Genomic DNA, 27,325 nt, shown 5'->3' on the forward strand with positions numbered 1-27,325 from the left:
TTAATACACATGCCTTCTACTGTAGTTGGCACTCTTCCTCTTCATCCTCTTTGCACTTAGGTGCAAAATACTGACTATCAAAAAGCATATGGTGTAACACTTGCTATACAGTTCAGATACCTCAAAATGAAGTATCAAATCCAAATAATTTTGATTGTGACTTTTGCAGATGAGAAAATAGCTGTTAATGCAAATTACTCATACTGAAGGAAATAGTCAAACCAAAATCAGTTTGCACTTCCAATGTGCACAGGAAGGTTCAACCAGAGCAGCTACTACAGACAAAAGGAATATTAGCATCTCTCACTGCTTTCTTCTCTGTGCATTGCAGCCTGCAACTTCCTTGTGCTGTCCCAGGATGTGCAGTCACACAAAAGGAAATGTGCTTCCCACCTTCATCCCTCACCCAGAGCAGCAAGCCAAGCCGTACGCTGGGACGTTACAGCGTAGCAGGAAGCACTCTGAACAGCATTTGCTGTTCAGATACTCACTTCCTCCGTCCACTGCAGAAAAGGCTGCAAGCTGGCTGGCAGCCAGCTGGACCATACTGATCTACAGAGAGCTTTGACTACAACTATGAAATGGTTCAAAATAAAGAACACTGTGAGTCTTCAAACTTTTTACTTGAACACTATTTAAAATACTTCTATCATTCATTAACACAACCTTTAAAATGGCTTTTCCATCAATCCCTAACTGACTATACCATGGCTCTCTTCATGTAAATTATAAATTCTTTTGGCAATCTAGGTATATCAATGGCAAATTATAAAAGTTAATTTGAATCCTGTCTTTATCTTAATTCTTTGAGATTTGAACAGAAGTGAAAAGAATGTTACAGTGTAGGACAGGGACATGAACTGGAAAAATTATCTGACAAATTAATATAAAATCCAAGATTCCTTAAGTCTCACCACTAATAGTATGCAAAATATCAACCGGCAAATGCTTCTCATCTGTTAAATGATGCACACTGCATGTGACAGCCTACTACTCCATCAGTTACTCCATTAAATCAAAGAGTACAGATCTACACTGTGTATCTAGAAGTTCTGATGATGACTGAAGCGCACGCTCACCTAATTCGATGCAAGAGGATTTCAGGTCTCATTCTTACTACTGTTTTGACATTATGACAAGAGGGCAAGGAAAAAAAAACCCCAGAGATCAACCAATTTAAAAAAAAATATGTTTTATGGCTTTCTTGGGAGTCCCCTGGTAGCCAGCTGAATGCTCACAGCTTCACTCCTATGTTCAGTAATTTTATGATCTTTAACTTCTGGACATTTGTCTTCAGACAGTCACATACTGACACCTCATTTTGCAGCTGTAGTGAAGTCAATGGAAGCCAGTTTTAATACATTAAAAGTGCTACCTAATGCTAAGTGAACTGAAACCTAAGGGTCTTTACATTCTTAATGTCTTATTTGCCTGCTTATAGGCAAATATTATTGGCCTAATATGTTTGGCTCTTCCAAATTTCTTTATATATATACACAACTTTACACACACACATATATGTATACTTATAGGAATAAGGTGTCAGCGCAACATTGAACGCATGTAGCAAATTATGTTACAGCAGGCCTTCAACAATGAGAATGAATCAAGCACTCAAACCAGCATTATCCCTTTGGGATGCAAACGAGACAAGTTGTCATATTTGGAGACTAACATCACACTTTTGTCTGAGTCCCAAGACTACAAATAAAAACATCACCCTGACTTTTCCTAGCTTTCCAGGATTTGGCATTGCCACTGATTTATTTTTTGTGCACAGTAAGACACAGAAATAATATTCCCAATTTAGTTTTTACAGATACTGGTGTTTATATTAAATAATGGTTTGGTTTTAAACAGATTATTTTTACAGAGTAATCAAACATTACAAACATCCATTGTTTATTGTTCCGTACATGTGCCTAACAGGTCTTGTTCAGCTGTTCACAAACTTGGGACCTTTTCATTCCACTGTTATCCTGATCCAACATGAAAACTTGTCGTTACACCCTGGTATTTCAACAAGACGCTGGAATAAACAATTTAAACTCTCTCCTAGACACCGTTAATGAATGTACTGCCAAGATATAGTAGTGAATGTATTTATATCTGCAAATATACCTCTATATATCATGGTAAAGTGCACTGCTTGATGAGATAAAAGACAAACAATTCTTCCACAAAACTAACTAAATAATAATATATATAGGCCCAATTTGATAGTCTTCTCAGTCTCCAGATTTTATTCTGCTTTTGATTAATTTAATAAATATTTCACTGAAATAGTAAGCAGCCCTACCTTAAGCACTACCTACTGCATATTGAAATATACAACAATCTAATTCAGGGGAAAAAAGCCACCTACCAAGCTTTCAAATTTCACCTTAAAAAAATCATTTAGCTTTCAATATATAATCAGGTTCAAGCTGCTTACGCACATGCAGCTAACTGCATCCTCTAAAAAGGCATCTGAAACATGTACAAGATTGCAAAAACAGTTTCTGTAAATATATAAGTCTACTGTGACATGCTTTTTCACAGCAGCAAGTATGAAAGTTAGCCTTTGAGACCGAACGCTGGACTGACAAGAATTTAAACAATTTTTTGTTTAACACAAAAAAACAATTTAACAAAAACTAATGTTTAAAATTACAGGAATAAAATAAACTTCCACTGGAAGTGCATGTATCTTGATGGCTCCAACAAGTTAGATTACTTCCAATATATAGGGAACAGGTGATATTTTCAGATGTGAGATAGAAGGACTGTGAGTTTTTGTACAATCTGTGACATCAATTCCAGATAAGCCTAAAGTCACTTTTTCCCCTTCCTGCCCCCCATTTAGGAACAGTCATTCCAATGCTTTCATAAAACTAACATTCTGAAAAATTCTAAACCTAAGAGAAACCTACCTAAAATATTTGGCAAATCACCAAATAATATCTAGTAGCATCCATGACATAATCATACATAATCATGCAGCTCACACCCTAAGACTGAGACAAAAGCAGTGTAGTAAATTCACTGGACAGTTATTTTTTTGTATTAACTATATATTGTATTGTTTAAATGGATTTTTAGATAAAGAGATAACCTAAATTCACCTAAGAGTGAAATAGTTCTTTTGAAAAAAAAATGTCACATTTCAGGATGATAAGACAACAAAACAAGTGAAACTGTGGGATAGATGTTATAAATGAAGAATAGCCTTAACATCCAAGAACTATAGATTAAGCCCTTCGAAATTCCTTTCACTAAAAACACTGTGGAAAATAGTGATTAGCATGTAGTTACAGTATTTATAAACACATTTTAAACAAGAACTAAAACTTAATTGTCAGTTTCAGTTGGGATAAAACTGAACAAGTTCATAAAAGGAAATAACCTGGTATGGTTTTAGTAAGTACTATCTACATAAAGACATTCAGCCTTTTCAACTGAAAACTGAGTAGCAGTTTTCAAGCTTTGGTGCATTGTACAACTTTGCATAATTGTTAAAATATTTGTCACGTTAAGATGCCAGACAAAGAACAGACAACTTCGATTGTTATTTTTAAATTAGTTCTTCTATAATAGATTTTATTTGGTAAGTTTGGTAATGTCCATTTCCAGTCAAATAAAGATACAGGTTCATTTATATTTTCTAGTAATTCAAATATCTTGATATATTTTTATATTGATATATATTATTTTTTCTCAGGGAAAAGGTACACCTTAAGACAGTATTTATTATATTTGCAGGCTTCAGAACGTTCAGTGAAAAGAAACCCTGACTTCTCACTTGAAGATTTTTTTTCTCATACTCAAGCAAATACTTCAAGATTAAATTCTCTGAAAGCCTCTGACACACTCAGCAAATGTTCCCATTTGGAAGTATCAGTTAATGTGTAAGTCAAAGACCTTCAGTCAACCTTTCCTGCATAAGGATCTGCTATTCTACTGAAAAGGGTTTTGAGAAGAAAAAATTGTGACCCTCAACTGTTACTGTTTTAGTTACAATGCTGCTGGCAGAGCAATGAAGGAAACTCCTGAAGATAATTCAGTGGCAAATTGGAAAAGAAAAAAGCAATTTCCTTGTTCTGTAGGACCTGTACTTTCATCATGAAAAAATAAGAACAAAGAAAATGCTTTCTGCCCCTCATATAGTGCACAACAACCCAGCATTTTTCAAAGGCAAGCATTTCCCTGAGCTGTGCACTACAGAATTTCATTTTCACATTACTTCTCAAAACTAACCTTGGCTTAAACATTTCACCACTGAATTCCATTTGAACTGAATGTATTGCTAGTAACTAGTATCAGTTTAATGTATGAACAACATTAAGTAATAAAATTCAGAAAGTTCAATTATTATAATCCATAATTTTCTTCAGTATTTTCCTGTTTTAATCACAATCCATTATTTTGCCCCCAGAAGTTACGACAATAAGGTAAGAGATAATAGCATGTCTAGTTGCCAACAGATTAGCAATGTATTATTTTAATCTGTAAAGTACCACATACACTGATGCCATTGCCAGAAGCAAAGGAGGAGAGGTGGGAATTATGCTGTGGGAGAAAAATAATTTGTCATCCTTCTGGAAAAGGGTATTCCTGGCAATAGGCTTTATCACACCATACCTACACACAGCTCTGGAGGTCTCTGCTTTATTGGGGTTGTCACAGATCGATGATGCCCTTTGGGTAACATAACTGAAGCACTTTCAGGAAGCATCTCCAAGCACTTGGCTCTGATTATCTTTTGGTAACAGAAAGCTTTTGGAAACAGAAAAGCTGAAAGAATTTAAGTTGCTCTATAACAATTAAGCTTTGTTGCTTGATGAACAGCATGCTGTAGTTTCAGGAGTAACTTCACTTCTCCTCCCATCCAGCCATCACTCAATCTCACGAATGATCCAGTTCCCATTCTGTGCCATCTAATCTCCCATTTTTCCCTCAGACCTACATCCTGAGGGCCTTCTTGAACTGCTCTCAATATGTGTTGGCTCAGGAAGGAAGCTCAGCAGAGTCTGTAGCTATTTGGTCTGCATTTCAGCCTTTCCTTTGGCAAAGGAGTGAATTTGGCTCACTCTCCTCTAGTCCAGCACCTATCTTCAATATGCTTATAAGAACTTGTGTAAAAAAGAATCTGTGAAATAAATATCCAGCAGAAGATAGATACTGGCCATTCATAAGGGGAACAAAAGGCAAAAAAGTACCATTTGACTAGGATTAAACTTGTGAATTCCGATCATATTTAAAATTCTTTTCAAAGAAGGGCTGGGAAAGATATAGCAGCAATGCAAAGAACGAGAAATTAGCAATGTATGCCTTCAGGAAAACTTAAAGGCAAATTCAGTCAGTGGTTATACTAAAAGAATGGTATTTTTCCAGATACAATAGGTAGCAGGAAAAAAACCCACAACAATCTGGAAGACTACAGTTTGGATAAGACAACAAAAAGGGACAATAAGGACAAAAATTAATACATTTTAAAATAATATTAGAACTGTCTTGCATTATTTTAAATTTAATGTAGTCATCAAGATGGTAGCCAAGATGAATATGATCTAAAAATAACTACAAACCAAGAGCTTCATACAGGAAAAAATGACATAACTGGCAGGAGACACATGCAGTTATCACCCCAGGGAATGCAGTACCATTTTAAATGACAGTAAGTGCTGGTGGTCTTTTGTGCTACTGTCCAAGGTTTCAGCCTCAAGAAGATGGCTAGTAGCCATTTCTCTGACAACCGAAGACATTTGTTGTGTTTAAGGATAAGAAATAATGGTCTACAGTGAAACATCCCAATTCTATCACAAGTATAGATAGCGATCTGCAAACTGATACTAGTATCTTTCACTTTTTCAAGAGTTCTGTCTTCTAGAAAGTACATGAAATATTCATAGCCTTTAGATTATCTGCAAGTCTGCCCATTGCATGCATAACCCATATCTTCATCTCAGAGTCTCAAGCAAATAAAGAAAAAAATATTATGTGTTTTTAATTACAAAAGGATTGAAAGAGGAACGTAGATATTCTTTCTGTAATTCTAAGAACACTTGGGACATACATTCCAAAAGACTAGAAGAAATTAAACAATGGATTATTTTTTTGAAAGCCACCAGACAATACAAATAATTTTAATGCCCTGCATCCTTCTTCTGATCTCATACAAAATAATTTGAGTCAAAAAGCAGCTTGGCATATATATAAAAAAATAAGATAATGCTAATTAAAGCATGAACTTAGAAAACATAAGCAACTTCTAAAATTTACTTATAAATGCAACTTACAAGTGCAAGATCGTCATTATGAGCACAAGGCATCTACCTTGATACTAATACATTCCGATTAAATGGAATTTTTTAATGTTGGATACATTAAACTGATATATAATCTAGTCACCTATGCTGCAAATGCAACTGTGAGCACAAAATCAGCAATGAATAGGTGCACCTTCCAAGAAACACTACAGGGATGAGTTATTGGCTCGCCATTTCTTACTGTTTTTACCAGTGACCTGGAAGAAAAACTCATCACTGATCAGGTTTGAAAAGAATGTAAACTGTGCAAGAAGTAGCTAAAGAAGATTAATCAGAGGAACAAGGTGATCAGATCTCCCTCTAAATTTGAGAGTGTAAGAAGAGAATCAAGTCACACTGAAATGGAAGGTTCCACCTCAGTTGAAAAAAAAAAAATAAATGCAAGCTATAGTAATTAGAAAAGTACTGTCTTCTGTAGTAAAGGAAAGGTTTACAGTTGCTTGAGAAAATGAACCTAAAATAATTGACACTACAGCCATATGTAAGATAAGAGCATAATTGTGTTTAAGTCATTAAGACATCAGATCTTGTTAGAACAAGCAAGGCTGTATTACCCTTCTTCCTCCCCCATAATCAGTACAATCCAATAATACCCAAGCCACATGTAGCCTGTTACATAAGTTCTCAGTTTCCCTATGTTCTGGGAAAACCAGACAAATTATCCCTCAATGCCTAGAGACGTATGGGTATTATCTTTTTTTTAATTATTGAAAGTACATAGTATTTTAGCTAGATTCTTTTTTCCCCCCAAAGCTTTGACCTGGAAAAATAAGAATTTTCAGGCATATGCATATGCTGACATAGAGAAAAAGAAAATTAGTGATGCTAACTAACAATAAAAAAACAAAACTGAAGAGTACCTGGAGATAACATAACACCTCAGAAGATACTAGAGTAATTTGACTGATGCCATTACTATCTAATTACTATACTAAAACTGATAGCAAGTTCAGCAAGTAAATTATTTCAGTAGGACTCTTGGCACCCGTATTTCCTTCTGTCTAGCAGATCTTTGCTAGTACGTATACATATTTCTCTTCATCAACTCCATCACTACCATACTATTTTACTTTCCAACCACATTACGTCTTCTCTGTGTTTCTTCCTGTTGCTGAAGAAAAACCAAAAGCAAGAGCTCAAATAATCTCATTCTTTGCAAGTACCTACCTATTAGATACACTTCACCATAAAGAATTCAGCAGCACAGAAGTTATGAGGCTTCCCTGTCAAAATTGTATCATCATTTACATTAATTTGCTGTCTTTCTATGGGCAGTCACACTGTTGAGTTTTTTTAACCTCATAAACATGTCTTTACAAGGAACTTCTAAATATTGTTAGACAGGTTTGGTTTTGCTTTTCGGAGTTGGGGAGTTAAGGGGCCAGGGGGAGAGTAAAACCTGTTCTAAACTGTGAACTGAATTCTCCTTCCCCAACATTTTGACCATTCCATTGTTTCTCTTTTTTGACTCCACACAGCCCAGTATTTCACTCCAACTTTTTTTTATTTATTTGCACAGAGCATCAAAAGTGTTAACGTAATGCAGCACTTAAAAGTGAACTGAGCTCCTTACAAAAGCTGGCTGCCTTCATAAAACAATCCCACAGAAACATACAACCCAGATTTACAGAATTATTTTTATGCAATAGACCAGGAAACCTTTACAAATGTTTATTCCCTCACAGCACACTCTTAAGAAGAGAAATCAAGCACAGGGTATTTTCCATCAAAGCACATGCCACTAATATATGGTATATTCAGTTTCAACGTAATCTTAATATGATGGAGGAAAGGGTGAGAAAAAAAAAAAAAAGTCTTATTAACCTTCTGCATCAGGGTGGAGAACACCAGACATGATCCGAGTTAAGAACATAATCACCTGAACGTGAGCATACAACAAATGTTGTGCTAACACAAAAGAGGCTGCTGACATTCAGGGGTGTGTCAACTGCAGGTGCCAGTTTGCAAAAAAGTGTACCAGTACCCACTGTGCCCTCCAAGCCTTGATCAGGTTTCAGTTTGAATCCTATGTCCATTTTTCAGTACCACCTGTCAACAAAGATTGGCACCAAACAGAGGACATTTGGAATGAAGATAACATTTGGGAAACACAAGTGTGAGAGACATTACCTGCCCACACATAAAAAGCTGCTACAAAGAGGAAGGGAATAAACTGTTCTTAATTTTCATAGTAGACAGCACAAAATAAGGGGTTAATACCGCAGAAAAGATTTAAGAAAGAAATTTAAGAAAAAGGAGACTTTCTGATGGTAGGGTTCTTCTGACTGCCAACATGACAAAATAAAGTCCCCACCAAACTCCAGAGATTAATTTATAAATCGTAGGCCAGCAGGCCAGTATCAGTAAAAAGGGGGTAAGGTGATACAACTTCTGTATGTCTCAACAAATGCTTTTGATAACACCGATTGCATTTTCTAGCTGCCTTCGACAGCACTTACCTAGTACCTACTGCAGTAGGTTTGTTGCCTAAATACCACTATGCAATTTACTTCAACATATTATCTTTCAATATTTATGAACTCAATTTATTAGTTAATATTAACAATACTGTACATAAACCAGTATCTTTTAACAATAGAAGACAGCTCAATATTTAAGAAACCTAAGTGTTCCTATATGAGATCTCATATCATATACTATATACATTTAAGAATTACATCATGTAAAATTAATCTGATCCACCATTATATGCTTACCCAATACCTACATATTCAGTCTGCTTTTCTTGAATTATTCTTCTTTAAAAGCTCATAGTTTTTAACCTGCCACTCCTTTACCAAACCAAACAGTTAAAAAAATGTCAATGCACTTGACACTGTATAAACTTATTTCATAAATACGGACTGCTACGTGTTCCAAACATTCAACTTAAAGCTTATAAAGAGTACTTGCCATTTCAACTTTAAGAGGTGTCATCTGTCTTGACAATTGACTGATCTGGATCTCTAGCTACTGCTAAATGATTATATAAATTGTGTTAAAGACAGCTTTTTACAATCTTCTAAAAAATTACTGAGTTGTAGGATCTCTTTTGGATGTAGACTTTGCTATTTATCCACCAGTCTTAGAGTCATGGTTTGGGAAGGCAAAGAAATATATTATAGTGGGAGACACCCTTTCTAATGACCTTCTGATGGATGGGGGAAAGCTGAAAATCTTCCACATCTATAGTAGAGAGTCAATTTGTTGAAAAGCACTATTACAAACTATTTATAACTTAAATAGTTTGATAAGTTACCAGATAATGTGTTAATACAATTCCTAAATTGTTCCATTTACACAGGACCAATTCTACTGCATTTTGCTTTGGGTAATTTAGAGATTATTTCTGCAAGTTACTAAACTTTCCCACTAGTTCATATAAACCTAATAGGTCATAGAAAACCCACCAGTTCATATAAACTACTGAGGTGCACTGCTATTTACTACATTTCCCAAGTGTCAAACCAAAAGACTAGACTTATGAAGACCTTACAACATTCTGTTCATTCAATTTCAGGAAACAAAAATATTCCATAACCTTGTTAAATTCCACAGAGTTTGTAAAAACAAGGATTTTAATGTTACGATACATTTACTGTGATGACAGTAAATTCTTTGCTGATAAATGTGAGCAGATTGCCAGGTTTATGTGTGCAGATCAACAAATGCAGATTAGCAGTGTCCTTTTGTACTATATTGGAGCAGCTGCTGCATCATGGGGAGTACAAACTGTATTCCTTCAACAGTGTGGTTCTGTCCCCTCATTGCTGTGTGTATGTGCTATACAGAGCTGGTAGTGAAGTTCTCCTTATGTTTACATGACAGACCCACACCTCCTAAGCTAAAAGCAGCTATTTTCCATAATAGGAAGAAAGCAGTGCTCTTAACCAAGTTAACTGCCTGCTAACAACGATACAAGATTTTTAGCTTTCCCCTATCTAGCAGAAAGGTATTAAGAAAGATTTCTTCTAGCATAATTTACTACATAGACATACATTCTAAGTAGTCTGTAAAACAATTCATAGACTCCTTTTTCTAAACAGCTTAGTTTCTATACTCCAAAATATACTTAACCTAGCAGAAGTAAGCCCATTCCTAAACATCTATTCAAATAACCTTTCCACATATATAAAGAGATACAAGGAAAGTTCACAGCAAGCAAACCAACAGCCAAAAGCTGAATCACACTACTTGAACTTTGATGTAGAAACAGGAAGAAAATGTTCTCTATGTTTAATAAAATAGTATTTCTCTCAAGGTTAATGAAAATACTTCCTGACCTGTTTAGAAAGCATTTTCTACATAGTATCTGGCATACTTCACAGAGTTTAATTCATAGAAGTTTAATTCATACCATTTCTTTCATAATTTATACCTCCTTCTAACTGTTTTTCCTTGTTGGGCTTCAGGAGTGGGGTCTTTTTGGTCTGTTTGTCATGGGGTTTGTTCTGGGTTTATTTTTTTAATTAAACCCCCACCCTCTTTTTCTTTTTTCTCCCCAGATTAACAGCAGCATAAGAAGGAACACTAAGAATACCATCAGAAGCTCTTCAGTTCAAAACCTTAGTTTGATCAAGGCAGAAAAAATATCAACTATTTTTTTCAGCCCTCACAGCACTCCTGTGTTTCCTAATTAGGAAGGAAGTGAACAAGACAGACAACAGTCAATAATGATGCACTGCTTTATTTTCCCATGAAAAGGCATTAGACTTGACTTTGGGAGGTACTACATTAGAGGTACACATTCACTTTATTTCCTGTCATCATTCCAACAGCAGCAGTTTGGTTTGTTTAGTATTATTATGTATCTCCACTGGAAGATGTGTTGCAATGTTATCTCCTCATTTTAAGTAAAAGATTAAATGTAACTGCCACAACTTTACATTAAAATAAACATGGGATAAATGTGCTGCTATTTCTGAACATTGCCTACTACTTTCATCTGGCAAAGGCAAATGTAAGGTCAGTTCTGTATAGATCAGGGATTGGCTGTTCTAAGAACATGCTTTCAATGCAATACAAGCAACACAGTCTATTCAATAGCTCTGTATAACTGAAACAAATCCTACAAGAGTTGTTAAGAACAACAATCAGATTTTATTATTTTCCATGCAAAGATTTTTAGTAATACGAATTTGAAGTGCCAGCTACACTGCTGGAACTCTGAATAAAGCCAAAATCCCACATAGATTTTTGTACTGAAATTAAGGATACAGAAAGAAAAAAAATAATCACGATAATGAAAATTAAAGCTAGAGAAATAACAAAGGTTTGCAATTTTCTTTGTGGGGAGAGTTGCAAACATAAAAGGAAGTGGATGGGATCAGTTTTCTAACGCTACAGTTGCTGGAAAGGACTACCAAAAAATACCCTTGTATTCTTTACAGACATAACTTTGGTAGCTCTGCTAACTTCCACGTTAGTTGCCACACTTGGTATGCAAGTTGAACAAACAGCATTACATCAAAATCCGAAGGATGACGCAGAGGACTTTGTGGTTACCTATGCCTTCCACAAATTTCTGATATGGTTATCTACATTATCTTTTGGAGTTAATTCCTACCTTTATATGCAGAGTCCTTGTTAAATAGCCTTCAAAACTTATGCTCCAAGAATAAATGTCTCTTCTCCCATAAGAGATCTTTCTAATAAATAAAGGTCCCTTACAGCAATTTTTCTTTTCGGCTATTCATAGGCTAAGATACATATGAATATAAGTAAGCATAGAATGATTTAATTATGTAATTTTATTTAATCTGCAGTTTCTTTCAACTGGCTTGGAGAAACACAGAAGTGACTCAGTTTGATTTGAGCCAAGGTAATCATTTACAGTGTGAAAGAATGGCACTAGCAGCAGATAATCAGAGTTCAGTTTCAGAAAAGGAGCAGGCCTAGATTTAAAGACACTCTTCAGTCCCAGAAAATCACAGAAATAAAAGAAACCCTGGTACAACTCACTAACCTATATTTGTGTTGCACATGCTGGATTCTAGACTAACAGACTGTAGAACACATCCCAAGTCACTCCTGTTATTTACATGACACAGAAAAATGCGTTTTCTACTTACTAATTAAAAACAAGCAGCAGGCAAAACAAAATCCCCAGGCTGTAAGTCAACATAAACTGCATGAAAAAAGCTAACAGGATCCTAAGCTGGAAGTTACAATGGTAACAGCAGAATAAACTTTATGAAAAGTTATAGCAGTTACCATGACCAAAGCATGAACAGGCACCTTGTCCTTGAGGGAGCTTGGTTACTACATCACACAGATGTTTGTGCAATGCTGACTAAAGTGTGATAGTATAGCTGATACAGCAAGATGAGCAAAAATACTGGATCGCTGTTTTCAAGCAAAGAGAACCTTACAAGGAATGCATGTGAAGAAATGAGTCTGGAAATTGAGCAAAAAATATGGAACATCTAAAGATTACACTATCCCAGCCCAAAACCACAGCTGCCTGGTTCTATGCAGCATATTAGACTAAACTCTGGTTGTTTCACCACTATGTTTGCTTATTATTTTTATCTTCTGAGAAACATTACTATGCAAGATGCTTAGAGTATCATGAATCAGTCAATATTATAATTACCGTAATACAAATTACGGTATCTATAGGCTCAAGTCAAGTAACTGCAAATTCTTTTTACATGTCCTCATCCAACAAGTAACTCACAATAGCACAGGAATGGAAACGTGTTACATCATGCCTAAAATCAGAAAAAAAGTTCTTCGAGGCAGAACAAAGGAATAAGATGTGGCATCTATGAAGTGTTTAGTACACTTTTTGTTGCTCTACAGAGTTAAAGGAATTCTACAGCATGAAAGCACAGAGGCTGCAGCGTGTAGCTGCAAGCTAAATGGTTGAGCTGCTGGAGTCCTTCATCAAGGAGAAACAGTCCACTGATGAGAGGAACTGTCATTTCAAATGAACGTAGTTTGTCAGACAGACCAAAAATCTGGATTGCAGAACGAGTTAACCACCCACTGTCTGCTGCCTTACCCAGAATGAGATCCAGATTCTGGCTATGGGTACAAAACCAGCACTTTCCTTCCACAGAAGTTTCACTGGCTATGACTAACATAGCAATTTGTACTGGCACAATAAAAAAAGCAAAACTGGTGCAAAGGTCCCAGGAATCGCTTCTACTCTCTTCTCAGGGGATTCACTTCAATCCACTCTAGTCCTGTGAAATGAGTACCCTTGGCAAGTGGGCTACTGTAGGTGCAATCCTAGAGCTGCTGAAAGAAATTCAGTTCATGCTCCCCAAGGTGACTCCACAACATAAACCAGAAGAGCAGTAACTGGGAGAAATATGGAGATTTGCCTCAAATGCACGCTCTTGATAACTACTAAAAAGCTAGTACAGGCAAACCTAATTATACCTCAGTTATAGCCCAGATTCGTGAACTGCTACAGAGAGAATTATTGCCAGACTCCCTCACTGAAGACGTCTTCAAGGAAGAAGGTAATTTGCAGTTAAACAGATAAACAATCTGGATGACAACACACTGCTTTTTATATTAAAAACCCATACATATTAATTACATCTTAGAATTAGGGAGGTAACAATTTTTAATCCTACCAGCTATTATGGACTTATTGCTGGGGTTTTGCTGAGCCTCTCATTCCCTTTGTATTTTGGCTGATGATCGTGGAATGGTATGGAGGATTTAAGTGTTTCTTGATTAATGACAGTATTTTTCAAAAATAATTATACATGGCTGTGAGTTTAAGGTAGCTGCTCAGCTGGCTGACATTTTTCTGCAACAGTATTTTTCCAAATTAGAGTTCAAATTTTAACAGAAGTAACACTTCTTGACTGCACTATGCTTAGTAGGCCTTCTATGTTTTCCCATGTTAAGAAGATGGTATTTGAAATAATAAGATGATAAGAAATATTTGGAAGTATGGCCTGTTTTCCTGGAGATAGTATTTATATCCAGGTTATTCACTAACCTTTTTTTAGTTGCTAAATTTTATTTAAGAACTAAATATGCAGGGTTTTTTTTGCAAAAACCTTGCAAGACAGTAATTTTTTTTCCCAAGATGAAAATGCTCTATCAATATACAACAGGCACAGAAAAACCAGATTTTTAGCACAAATCTTATAATAGTCTGTAGCATTACTGTATCTGTATACTCCCCAACACACACTGGTTTTAAACAGGTATTCAAGATTTTACATTATTATCCCCCAATCTTGAAGTTTAGTTGGTTTTGGCCCTGCCACATGACGGACAGACTGGGCAGCACTGAAGTCCACAGCTCAGGCAATTACGCGACTTCAGTTTCCCTGCAGAGTATCATGCAGCAGAGAACTAAGATGCTTATTCTTTGTTCCTTTCTCCACACGGCAAAAGTGTTTTTTTTAAACATAAAGAGATCAAATACATAAATGAGAAAAAACATGAAAAAAAACCTAAATTGCCTTCTTCTTGTCTACCTGACATTTGAAGGTTTAAGTCAGTTTGGTTCATGAAATAAATGCAAAATTTAAAAAAGATAAATCAACATGGAAATACAAAATTCAATCTTGACTTAAGCAGCAATCTATGCATATTGTATCTGGAAGCATTAAACCAGTAATTATGAAATAATTATCAGAACCATGCTGAATTCTTAATCTGTTTCTGATTTCTATAGTCTGTCAAAATCTCATGTATGATTTCCATATAGAAGTGCCTGCTTCACAACCAATTTTATTTTTTTTAATGCAATTGGAACTTGCCAACAGAAATAAGTAGCTTTGCTCATATTTTTGTGACTTAGCTTTCATAAACTTCTTAAGCATCAGGTAATTCTTTTGTAGTCCTGACCTGAAATATAATTTTCAGGAGAACTACACTCTGGTTCTTGGTCAGCACTGTTTCAATTCCAAGAGCAGAGCCAAGACCATATGAATTTCAGCCTAGAGAGTAATAACATGGTATTTGGTTCTTCTGCTCCCCTACCAAAAGTAAAGGCAATAGGACGTTCCTATCAAATAAGAAGATTTAACAAAATAAACATAGAAATAAGGTTTTATTGGTTGCAATACAAGGAGAACAGAAACAGAGGTGCCACTGAATAGTTCTATGGTATTACCACAAGACGCAATCTCTCAGGAACAGACAGTTTCAGTTTTTAAATCACAACAAGCTTGAAGAATAACCTAGCTTTCAATTCTACCAGAAAAAAACATAAAGACGTGTGAACAAACCAAACTTAAGACTAAAACAAACCAGACTTCACATGGAATTCTCTGTCCCTACAAAGGGGGGGGTGTCTTTAACAGAAGCCTTTGCTCCTGTTACTGTGTGTTAATTTCCCAAGTGCCTTTTTCCTAATCCCATTCCACTGGAGGAAGCTAATTTTTACATGTACATACACCTATGTATTTATAATACAGATATACACACACAGAGTAATCCACAGCTTCTCAAATTAGATACTAATGCAGCCAAGTCAGTCATGACTAATACTGAAACTACCGTCTATCCTGACCCCGCTGCATAAACATCTCTCCTTCAAAGACTTCAATACGTGAGGCACTTCCTAGAAGAAGGTTCAGTTATAACTATCTAAGAAACAGAGAAGGCCAAAGTTTGACATGCCTGCTTTAATAAGTAGTCACACGTCAAGTAAATCAACAATTGCCACAGCTATCACTGCTACATACAGTACAAGGAACTCCAAGTCTGTTGACCACAGCTACATGCACTATAAAGCACAAGTAAAATTAAAAACATTCTACACTCTCATCTCTCTCCATAGCTTAATTTTGTATTAACACTCATCCCTTACTCTGCTATGGAAATGCAGTACATCTGAGCAGATGATAACAAATGTCCTCTAACACACACCAACATCTTTCCCCTACTCACAGGGAAGACAGGCTAGCAAAGAGAAATGACTATGATACTATTTTTCTATTGAATTACTCAAAATTACATTGAACGTATGTTTAACACAATCTGGTCTACTAGAAGAATGTATGACTTAATTACATATGCAAACTTTCTGTTCCACATAATTGAAAAAGAAAAATCATTCCATGCTCTAAAACAGGATACAAGTCTTACAAAGTAAGACTTGCAGAAACTGTGACATATGGAATACTAGGAAGAGGTACTGGAAGACATCAATGGGATAATTATAAAACTCTGTCAATACTGCAAGTCAGATTTGAAGTCCTCTGCCAAATTTTCTAATTGTATAAAAATGAAAAACATTTGAGACTTCCCAATTAAAATCTAGCATCGCTACTAGGAACTTGCATAGGGACGCGAGTATGGCATGACAAATCCAAACTCTTGGGCTGAGAACATCAGTATTGAGACTACAGTTCCACAGCCATTTCTTTGGTAACAATTACTTTGGACATAGCTGCCCTCTGCCCAAACCAGTTTCCACTCTAGCACTCTCTCTCATTGCCACAGCCCAGCTACTTAGAACCAACTCAACAGTATCAGTACACTCATCTGTTGCTGCTACTGGAGTGAGGACAAGTGACGGGGGCAGAGCTGGAATCTGGGGACGTCAGCAGTTATGACACTGATGCCTGAATACCTACTTGGTGGATTATACCCAAACAACACAGTAAAGATGGGCACAAACACCCACTCAAGCACTGGGGAAAAATACAAAATTGCTATTGAATTGTATTTTAAGCAATATCAATTACTGATTTAAAGATCAGCAACCCAAATTAGGGAATACTGACACATCATCTCAACTGACAACTCTGAAAAGAGATGCCTCTTACAACTACTCTAGAAAGGGATCAAATGAGAAAAATCAAATGGGAAGACCATAGACTCATAAATGCAAGTCAGTAAACTTCCTTCAGAGACAAGAACAGAATTAAGCTCGATTAAAAAAAAAAAAAAAAGTGAACAGTCAGGAAGTTTATTTCTTAACCTCTTAAATTCTTTGACTTCTACGAACACTTATTCCTAAACCACTCATGACTGCTGCAAGCGTCCTGCAAATTTTTTAGTACTTCAGTATGTCTTATTTGCTATCCACTACTTCTTTTACTAAAATGCCACTTGCTCTTCACTGAGCTCTCCTTTTCAAGAAGGATATACAGATGGAATTTTGCCAGTCTCTCTCAAGTTATTTGCATTCACTGAGCACAGCTTAATCACAAGGAAAAAATGTCCCAACTAGTTTTATTACTATTGTTGAAATACTTGTATCTTTAGATCTTAAGCATTCTATGAGCAGGAAAGAATTTTTAAATGAAAAATAACAAAGTAGATGTGAAGAAATAGTCTTTCTATAGCAGTGGCTACCAAACCATTTGCATAAACTAAGAGGCCTAATACTTCTTGGCAATACTGTATGGAATAAATGAATTACTAATGAGTAGCTTTGATGTTGCACCTGTAAAGCCCCTGCAACTTATCACTTGATACCAACTGATCAAATAACAGAGGCTCCCCAGTCAGATTCTGCCAAATAATTGTTAGTCTTCGTGTTAGTAAACACAAGTTGCTAATAAGCTGACAACAGAACATAGCTGTATTAATTTTCACACACCTCCATTCTAGTAGCAGTTACAGGTCACCGACCATTAAAATATCAAAGGACTTAAAATAGAGCAGTCAGCCAAATCCAGAGGGTAGATTCAAACAAAAGAGACCCTGGGAAAACTAGACTACGAAGTCTAAATTCAGCTAATGGATGACAAAACTTATAGAAGTCTTTTCTCTATGAGATGTTTTCTTCCCTGTATCCAATGTATTCTACTCTGAAAAGACCAGATTGTGCCACAAATACCTCCAGAGTATAATAGCAACAGTAGTTCCATTGATATCACAATGAAATTTGCCTGCGATTTCAAATGAGGAAGACTAAGATGTGTATTAGAATGGAAGTCGTCAGATCAACCTCTGTAGTCTCATACTTTGTTTACTTATTTTCTGTATCAACTATTGAACAAAGAAGTGAAAATAGTTTTAAATACTTCACTTTAAATGTAGTTGAATCTTTTTCTATCATACTGTCATTTTATAAACAACCATACGTAACCATCCTTTTTACAGATCTTTTTTAACTCAGCTCCAAACAAGAAAAAAAATCTGTGACTTAAGAGGTAGTAATAGAATCGTTCATCTGTTGCACTAATGTTTTAATTAGGAGTTGTATAAAGCAAAAACATATTATTAAAAGTCTCCATGAAAGAGTATTACCATTGTTGTGTGTTTTACATTGACTTAATAGGTAACTGGTGACTACTGAATGTTATTAGGTTGAATTGCCCATGTCATTCAAATGTCTTTTTTTAAAACTTTTAACTGAACATTTCTATAAGGAGGGAAAAAACTCCCTTATTTTCAAACCACTTGTCCAACACAGAAATATGCACTGACAGCCAGTGCTGTAAAGTTGAAATCAAAGCAATCATATTGCCACTATATTTAAAAATATAACACTTGAACTAAGCAGAATGACAAGTGTTTTCAAGCACTAGTACAGAGGAAATACACCTGTACTGACAGCTATGAGGAAACAGAAAAAACAAACCAAAACTATCATAAGCCTCCCAGTAATGAATCACATTTAACTCGAGAGAAGTACTTCAACCCAATGATGCATGCTAAAAGATAGGTATGTAGTTGTTGGGAGTACACAGAATAGAAGAAACACAGCATACATACAAACTTTGAACACTCACCATCTGAACTGGTTTTTTGTGAAGATCTCTTTCAGTCACCAACTTTTCTTGGTCAGTGACATAAAGGCCTTTTTGTGCCAGAGCTTGTATAACAGCATCATGACCTAGAAGTGGTTTTGCAGCATCACTCTTGAGAATAAGGCTCCCAGCACGACAGTAGAGTTCTGCAGACAGCAGCAAGTTAACAACAGGTGGCTTAATGTGCTCCTGATCATACTGGTCTGTGTAAAATGGTTCTCGTAGTTCTTCTGGAACATTTTCTACAAAGACCAAAAATCCACAGAAACAAAAAACAAGAAGGCATGAGTCAGTATCAGAAAGAATAGATATATTATTAGGGGGTTTTTATATGTATGACCACAAAATTATGTTAAATAAAGCATATTCAAGGGAAGGCCAGAGTCTTTACCAGTCATCATGATATAAAACACTGGGGAAAGTTTCATACAAAGGTAACATTTGAAGTATAAATAGAAACTTAAGAAAAATGCAAACACAGTTCCACACTGCAAAGGCCACACCAGAAGTCCAACCTGTGGTTTACAGAACCATTACTTCAAGATTTCTTGACTTCTCCAGATACATGCCCAAACATTCTCATTTCCTTTGGCATAACATTATATAGGTCAGACATATAAAGGCAGAACACCACCCATTTAAATACATAACCCTGTCTATTACACTAACAAAATGGAAACGAAACATTATATTTGGCACAGAATAATTCAAGGTGAAAAGGGAAATTTCTACTCAGCAGCCTTCTAGTTTCACATATGTATGAGAAATTTGATTACTATTTTAAACATCATGCATCACAGAACGAAGACAATCCAGCAGTTAAACACATGGATGTTTTACTGAAATTAAAGTAATGGAAAGAGAGGGGGGAAAAAGATTATCAATTTCCATCTGACAAAATACTGAATTCTTACTTGCCTATCTGTGTTACTGACCTCATTTAAAATTGTGGCTTTCCTCCTTTTTCAGTAAACTTAGTACCCACACAAAACTACGCATGATTTTGTCAAGTTTACGCTGAGATTTTAACCCCCAAATTAGCATTCCAAGACAATCTAACAGTTATTCCAAATACTGTACACAAGCAGACTATATTTATAATTGTATACCACAAAAATAATAGTTATAAATTAATTAAATATGCTACCAGAACAAATTAAATTAAATCATCAGTGAAGTGGAAAATAACTTAGAAATGGTTTCAGACTTCACATTTCTAGACATACGCACTGCAAGATTCTCCATTTTCCCCATGTAAGAATTTCACCCTCCATTTGTCATGAAATTAGTTAAGCCAACAGCATTTATGGGATAAAGAGCATGTGATTCTATTCCTGAGCCCAAATGCAAAAACCTATTTAATTGCTACAAGGAAAAAAGTGCATAAGAAAGTAGTGATGCAATTCCAGGTTCCCATCCCCTTTGCCTTCAGCTGGATAAATGGATAAACAGACAAGGTTTGAAGCAGAGGGTGGAGTAAACAGCCCAATAAGGGTGGAGCAGGACAGAAAGAAAAACCAGAACATGCCATCACAAGATAATGACAGATTTTTTTTCTTCCTCATACATATTCTATTGCAGTTCATTTGCTTCTATTACGGGCTTTAGAAGAAGAGCTAGCTGCCTTTTAGCTGCAAAAGGAGAAGACACACATTACAGAGTGGAAAGAAATATTAACACACACTTTCTTAAATGCCATAAGGATGGTAAAAAATAGTAAGATATTTCTTCTTATTTACCAGTTTAGAGTACCAAGGGGAAGACAGGTATAATTTGCTTAAATCAGGAGCCTAAATTTGGCTAGAAAGCTGACAGTGCTGCTTTAGAATCCAGACCAGAATATACTGTCAGCAAAACTACTTTGCCCCTTGCCTAATAATATTACTTTTTAAAAAGATAATACTCAGACTACTAACAAAAATCGACCTATGTCAGGCAACGATACTGTAATATTCCCTTGCCACTTCCCAGCCTGTTACTGACTCTAAGGACCTAGTCAACCAATACTATAAAAAGCATTTATAATTAAGGAACTCTATGAGCTGCTAGGTACTTGCTTCCCTAGGTATTATTTCCATCTGTCTCAGTTCTACCTGCCCTTCTTTCTTTTCCCTGTTTGTTCACACCTTGTCTATTTAAATATTAAGCTCATTATGTCTGAAGTCCCTCAGGATCCATCTCCACCTCGGTATCAGGAGCTCAATCCTCATCATGACTTAATCCGAAGTAATTCCAAATGCCAACTTTCAGAGCAGCCTCGTGCTATTTCCTCAAGCTAGACAGCATTAGAAAACTTCTGTAAATATCTCACAATGCCAAAAAAAACCCAAAAACCCAACCATGCATCTTTTTTGAATTACATGGGAAGTTAGATGGAATGGGGGGCAACAGGGAAGAAGGTACAAAACTATTTGTAATACCTTAGAAGACCTGAAAAAAGCCTCATTTCCATATGAAAAAATACCTCAAGGTAGGAACAGTTAGCTACAGACAGAAGTCACATTCTGGTTTTTTATATTCGCTGAAGACAATGACAGATTTAAATTCTGAAACTAAGCCAAAAGAGAAATCCAAAGACAGGAAATACCAAACCAAACACCTGTTAATGAGTTAACTTGTGATCTTCTATATCACTGAAGCAGACCCTAAAGTGACAAGATAAGATGCAATAAATGCATTTGTCATGAAAGAATGACACCCACTAGTAGGGTTTAGTAATAAAACCCACTCAATACACTACAAAAATCAAGATAATAACTATCAAAGGCAAACTATTTATACAGGATAATTCTGCTTCCAAAAATATAGCATAGGACAAAATGCAATGCACATAATTTCTTTCATTTCATTGGTGTTCACAAAAATAAATAGGGAATAGAAACCTAGTGGTGTTCATAAAGATAAAACCGGGAAAAAATTATTAGAGAAATAGAAAACAGAAACAAGGGGCTAGGAAAAGAAACTGACTACAGACATATTCTAAATTTATAAAAACAAAAGCACAGAAATAAGGAATCCCTGCTGCAACAAGATCAGAAGTCTTCACAAAAATTCCCATCAGTTTGCACAGACAGAAACACATGTGCTTTTCCCCATTTATAAGATGTATCAAACTGTTTGATATCAGAATACTTCTTTACATAAGATAGAAAATGTGTTCTCATTTTATAGTTAAAAAAAACCACAACAACCAAAAAGCACAGCAGCTAGACAGGGGAAACTGTTACTGATATCAAAGCAACAACCCTTCCAGAATCTGCACGTGTTGCCCCTGCAGTCGGGCGGAAGGTACTTTTAAGCCTACAGCTAGTTCTCAGCAGATTATCAGAACAACCAACAAGGTCAAATGCCTTTATTAACAACTCTGGCATGATTGGAGATTATTAAACAGCTCTGTTAGGCAGAGAAAAATCTTAACACTAATTCCCAATAGGTGTAGGAAAGTCCCTTTCCTTTGCCCAGCTGATGAGCCTTTCAGGATTCTGAAGTAAATGAACAGTTTTAAATAAATACCTTGTAGCAAATACTGCCATAAAGTGCCATTTGACCTTGAAATTTGTGACCAAGTACAGCAATCCTGTCAGACAGATCAGGAACACTGAGTTCAGGGAGCTGAACACATGAAATATGGATGAGACTGAGGAACAGGGTTTATTTCTGCTGGAGAGGCAGTGGGAGGATAGAACTGTACTCTTCCAGCACCCAACAGACAAGCTGCAGAAACATGGACCTGGACTGTGCAATGAAGAGACAAAAGGCAGTGGTCATGGGCCCACAAGGGAAATATCATCTGGATACAAATTAAAAAACAAAAAATTCTTCACAGCAAGAGCAGCAGAGCACAGGCATAGCTTGCATGGGGACTCCTCAGCTGCGAAACCACCATCCGCAGGGATTTTCAAAACTTGAGTGGACAAGACCCTGAGAAACCTCTTCTAACTTTAACCTCCTGCTCCAAGAAGAGCCAGCTTCAAACTAGCTGATCTCCAGAGACTGCTTTCACCCGATTTTTTTCCTGAAATTTTCAACAGGAACACAGGTTTCAATTTTGGAAAAATTTTCTTGTTATGGGTTTAAATAAAGTTTGACATTCAATTCTGCAAATATTGAACTATGAAGAGAATAAATGAAGCTAATATACAAGTTCAACACACAGGGAGAAGAACAGAAAGGAAATACCACTTCAGCCCAAAACAGTAACGCAAATTTAAGAATCAGGCTAACTTTAAAACAGTATTCAACATATCTTCAGGTAATGTTCCCAGAAATTACAATGGACTCAGAAGTCCTGCAGATGGTTTCTTTAGAAAAGGGGGAGAAAAAAAAAAAAAGGATTTATTCCAAGCTTTAAAGCAAACAAGGTATTATTATTTCTCCCCACTATGAGATAGAATTGTAACTTAACTTTCTATTAAAGCAAACCCCTTTAAAAGGAAGGAATAATCTGAAATCAATTCATGGCTGCCTTCTGTGAATTCATCTTTAAAAGCTGTTTTATAAACTAAACTCTGTGCTCAGGTAAGTGTGAATTGCTCCTTGGAGGACAGCATGAATTCCTCCTTTGCAAAAAATTACTTGTATTAATGTAAAAAGTCTACACTTTCTTTAAAAACAAACCATTTTTTGGTGAAGTTTCCAGACTTCCATACAGATTAATAGTCCTGTAACTCAAAGGATTATATTAAGTTTTTCAATTTTATAAGAGAGAACAGTTCCAGATTGAATGTCTGCATTAAGGAAGTCCAGAAGCTTAGGAGTATCTGTTAACCAGGTCCCTATTTTATTTTTATTCCTGAGGACAATATAAACAAGCTAAAATATTTCACCATGAGCTTTCTAATTAAAATATACATCATTCTTGGAAGCCACGAAGCCACAATAAGCCTCAGACTAGAAAATATCTATCTCTACAGGTTACAGTTGTCAATCAACAGAGATATTAAGAAAAAACCCTATTTGTAGAATACTGAGCTTTAATACAGAATTATTTAATGAAAATTCTGACTAATGCCTTTAACCACTTCCTAGTGCAAACCGGTAGATTAATTTAGATAAATCTTAATGGACTCAATTACTTGACTGTTTTCCGCAGGACAGTAAAGGTATGCTTTTGCGATAAGGTAACACTGTTAAGTTACTTCATTCAGAAGAATGCCCCTTGACAACAAGGACTTTGGTGCCACATTTGCCATTTGAGCACAAGAGAGCAGAGCTTGCATGGAAGCCAACAGTCCTCAGAAGGACTGAGAACAGGTCAGAGAAGCGTAATTTATGTTATTTTGCTTTAGACAAATTTCTGTAGTTGGCTCAGTAGAAGAGGGAGACATTTGAATTTGCTATTTTATTTTGGATACACCTTCAAGGGCTCTGATAAGTACTCCGGTTCTAAGATTTACAGCAGGTTAGTAATCCCTGGATCAAACTGATGCTACTCAAAAAAGAAAAATCATAGAACAAGACTTAATCAGGAAGCAGAAAGCAAAATGACAGTTGATATTAAAGAGATAATTTTTACTTTTTTGTTTGTTGAATCAGTCTGCCAGTTACATTGTTCTTGGCTACCAGGCAGTAGACCTACTTTTGCCTAGGGGCAGGTATCTAAAAGGTCAACCTCTATAAATCTATGGCAGACCGAATTTCACTGTCAATTCTTAACTTTGTCCACCTAACTAAACTGAACTGGAGAGATTCTTGGATTTACCATCACAGAAGTACTATCCTCCTGCCTCTTAATAGGCCACTATCCAACTCTTTGATAGCAGTTGTGCACTTACAAGGGATTCCTTATTTTAAATTTTGTTGGTGTTTTTAAAAAAAAAAATAAATGCCCAAACATCCAAGAAAAAACCATGCACAGACTCTAAATTCACAGCCCCCCCCCCCCCCCGAGTTCAGTTATTTTTTCAACACAGAATCACATAAGGAATGCTCTACTGGGTCAAACTAATTGTCTACCCCATCCAATATTCTCTCTTCAGTAGCTCAACAGGAAACACTACTCACAAAGCACACAGAATTTGTCTGGCAGCAGCATTTCCTATTAAAATGGGGAAGTTTAACATCTACTGTGTATTCATTCAGGTTCTGATAAACAAAAGAATGACTTAGAATTAACCCTGGCAATAAAGTGATCAATTATTATTAACATAATTAGCCTTCAGAACGTATTTTTGGGAAAAGTAAGATAAGAGAAATGTAATTAGAATAGTATAGTTATGATCCCATCTCACTCAGCTAGCACCCTGATGACTGTTACAGTCAAGATATGATTTACATAGCCTATGGAGTAGGGCAAAAGATTGTTTCAGAAACTTAGAGATAAACACTGATTTCTTGAACTATTATAAGACTTCATTAAACCAAAGAAAACTTTTTGCCAGCCATAACTAGATAGACACAAGCTGACACATCTCCTTTGGTGTCTAGCTTACGGGTTCTTTTAGGTTAAGACTAATTGGGGAGGGGTGTTTGTGTAAGAAAACACATAGGAAAGAACTAGAACTATAAAACAACCCTTAAATTAGGCAAATAGATTTCAGACACTACGTTTCAACTCCATAGCAGAAAGTTTTATCACTAACACCTGATCCATTAAGAATGTATTATCCAAGGAGAAAAAAAAAGGGGGGAGGGGAGGGAGGAAGGAAGAACTGTATTTGTCTTGCAAAGTCTCCAAGGTTTTTCATCCCCAGCCCTATTTTCCAGAATGACCAGCAAAAACATTCTTCTGGACCCCACGGTTTACCAAAGTAAGTATTTAAAAGTTAGTAATTTCAGGAGTATCCAGTTGTGTTCATTAAATTCCACCAGTTAGCTGTAGAAATTAAATCACGTAACATATCAGAAAGGTAGTAATTTCCTGATTAATAGCATAGTATAAATACTCTTCAAGTTTGAATGAGAGCCACCTTCAAACTTGAGGTCACTAAAGTAACCCAACAGATTACCTGAAATTATGGGAGGAGGCAGAAGAAAATATATCTTCAGTAGGAACTGCAGTGACAGTAAAAAAATATAAAAGGTATAGGTAGAGGAAATATATTTCATCTCATTACCTCACAACAGTGAGCACCTGGCTACAGTCTCTTATCATATTCTGCAGACAGGCACTTCAGTTGTGAAGACAAACAGGCTCAGAACAGGCGCAATGACATGAAGTCACTGAAAGAACAGGTTATAAACTACCCCATCTGAGGTCTATCATGTATTAAGAATCCTGATAACTGTTAACTAATTCACCTTCCCATACTTTTGTCCATGTACAGTCTACAAGCTCAGATGATTCTACCGAACCCAACAGATCCAGAAGTTCATACAACTTTTATTTACTTTAAAAAAAAAAAGGTGATATACAGTCAGGCCATGTTTTAAATGTGTTCTACAGAAATGAGTGATGCAGTCAATTTATAAGTAGACCATCTCAGCAGATGATTACTCTGATAACTGGCTGACCAAAGTATCAATTTGTCAGCCACTATTTTAGAGAGGTGATGTAAAGAAATACACTAAAAAAAAAAGTTCCCTCACAAGCATCTCAAATATTTGCTTTTATACTCCAAACTCTTATGCAAGTTTTTGCTGGCTGCTATACTGAGTAAAAGTAAAGAAATTAGGTCTGCTAGGAAAAGATTAAAAGATGTTCTGGCCTGCAACACCCAACGTAACAGATGAGAGTATTCAGTTAAAACTTGTTTCTGTCAGATATATAAATGTTCATTTCCTCCCTTCACGGTTCTACTGGCAACATCTGGAAAAGCTCTAAGGAGCTGCATATGAATTCTGAAAATATTAATCATCAGGAGAAAGCCATTTTAAAGTTTCTTGGGTAATGTTCAGTTGCAGATGATGCAATTTGTAATCTACTGCTTCAGACACCTATAAAAGATAAATTTAATGTCAAGAGGTGGACGGAATATTTAATTTTGAATGCAGAAAACACTCAAAACAATGTTTAAGGGAAGTACTCAGACTTATGCAGCTTTCATTTATAGTTTATCCCTGTCAAAAAAATCCTCAAGCTAAACCAGTGAAATTTATTAGTGTAGCAGGATAATATATTGTATAGGTAGTAGAACAGCAACAGATTTGACTTGACTTTAAAATTGCTCCCATAATTTTTTAAGTAACATACATGTCAGAGATAGCGTTAACTTAAGTAATATTTGTATTATGCAAACCTGTCTGAAAAACAGTTTTTCAAGAGTACTTAGAGGTCCCCATCAAATGGGAAGAGCATGCACTTCAAGACTCAAAAATTAGTATCTTCATACTAGCTGAGGTTCTAGAGAAGCAATTCCAAGGTACAAAGGGATTGAAAACTTTTGGAGGACA

General features: G+C 35.9%; 1 protein-coding gene across 2 annotated transcripts in view; it reads right to left on the reverse strand.

Moving 5' to 3' along the window:
* The window catches only part of CAMSAP2 (calmodulin regulated spectrin associated protein family member 2), a 91,000-nt gene that overhangs the window by 59,451 nt on the left and 4,224 nt on the right, over positions 1 to 27,325 (reverse strand). For both annotated transcript variants that reach the window (XM_005440103.4, XM_027806603.2), the window contains exon 2: positions 18,977 to 19,236. In XM_005440103.4, the coding sequence (XP_005440160.1) occupies positions 18,977 to 19,236 (260 nt within the window). The remainder of the gene's footprint in view (positions 1 to 18,976; positions 19,237 to 27,325) is intronic.

The sequence above is a fragment of the Falco cherrug genome, chromosome 12, assembly GCF_023634085.1.
Source record: "Falco cherrug isolate bFalChe1 chromosome 12, bFalChe1.pri, whole genome shotgun sequence".
In the NCBI taxonomy this organism is placed as follows: domain Eukaryota; kingdom Metazoa; phylum Chordata; class Aves; order Falconiformes; family Falconidae; genus Falco; species Falco cherrug.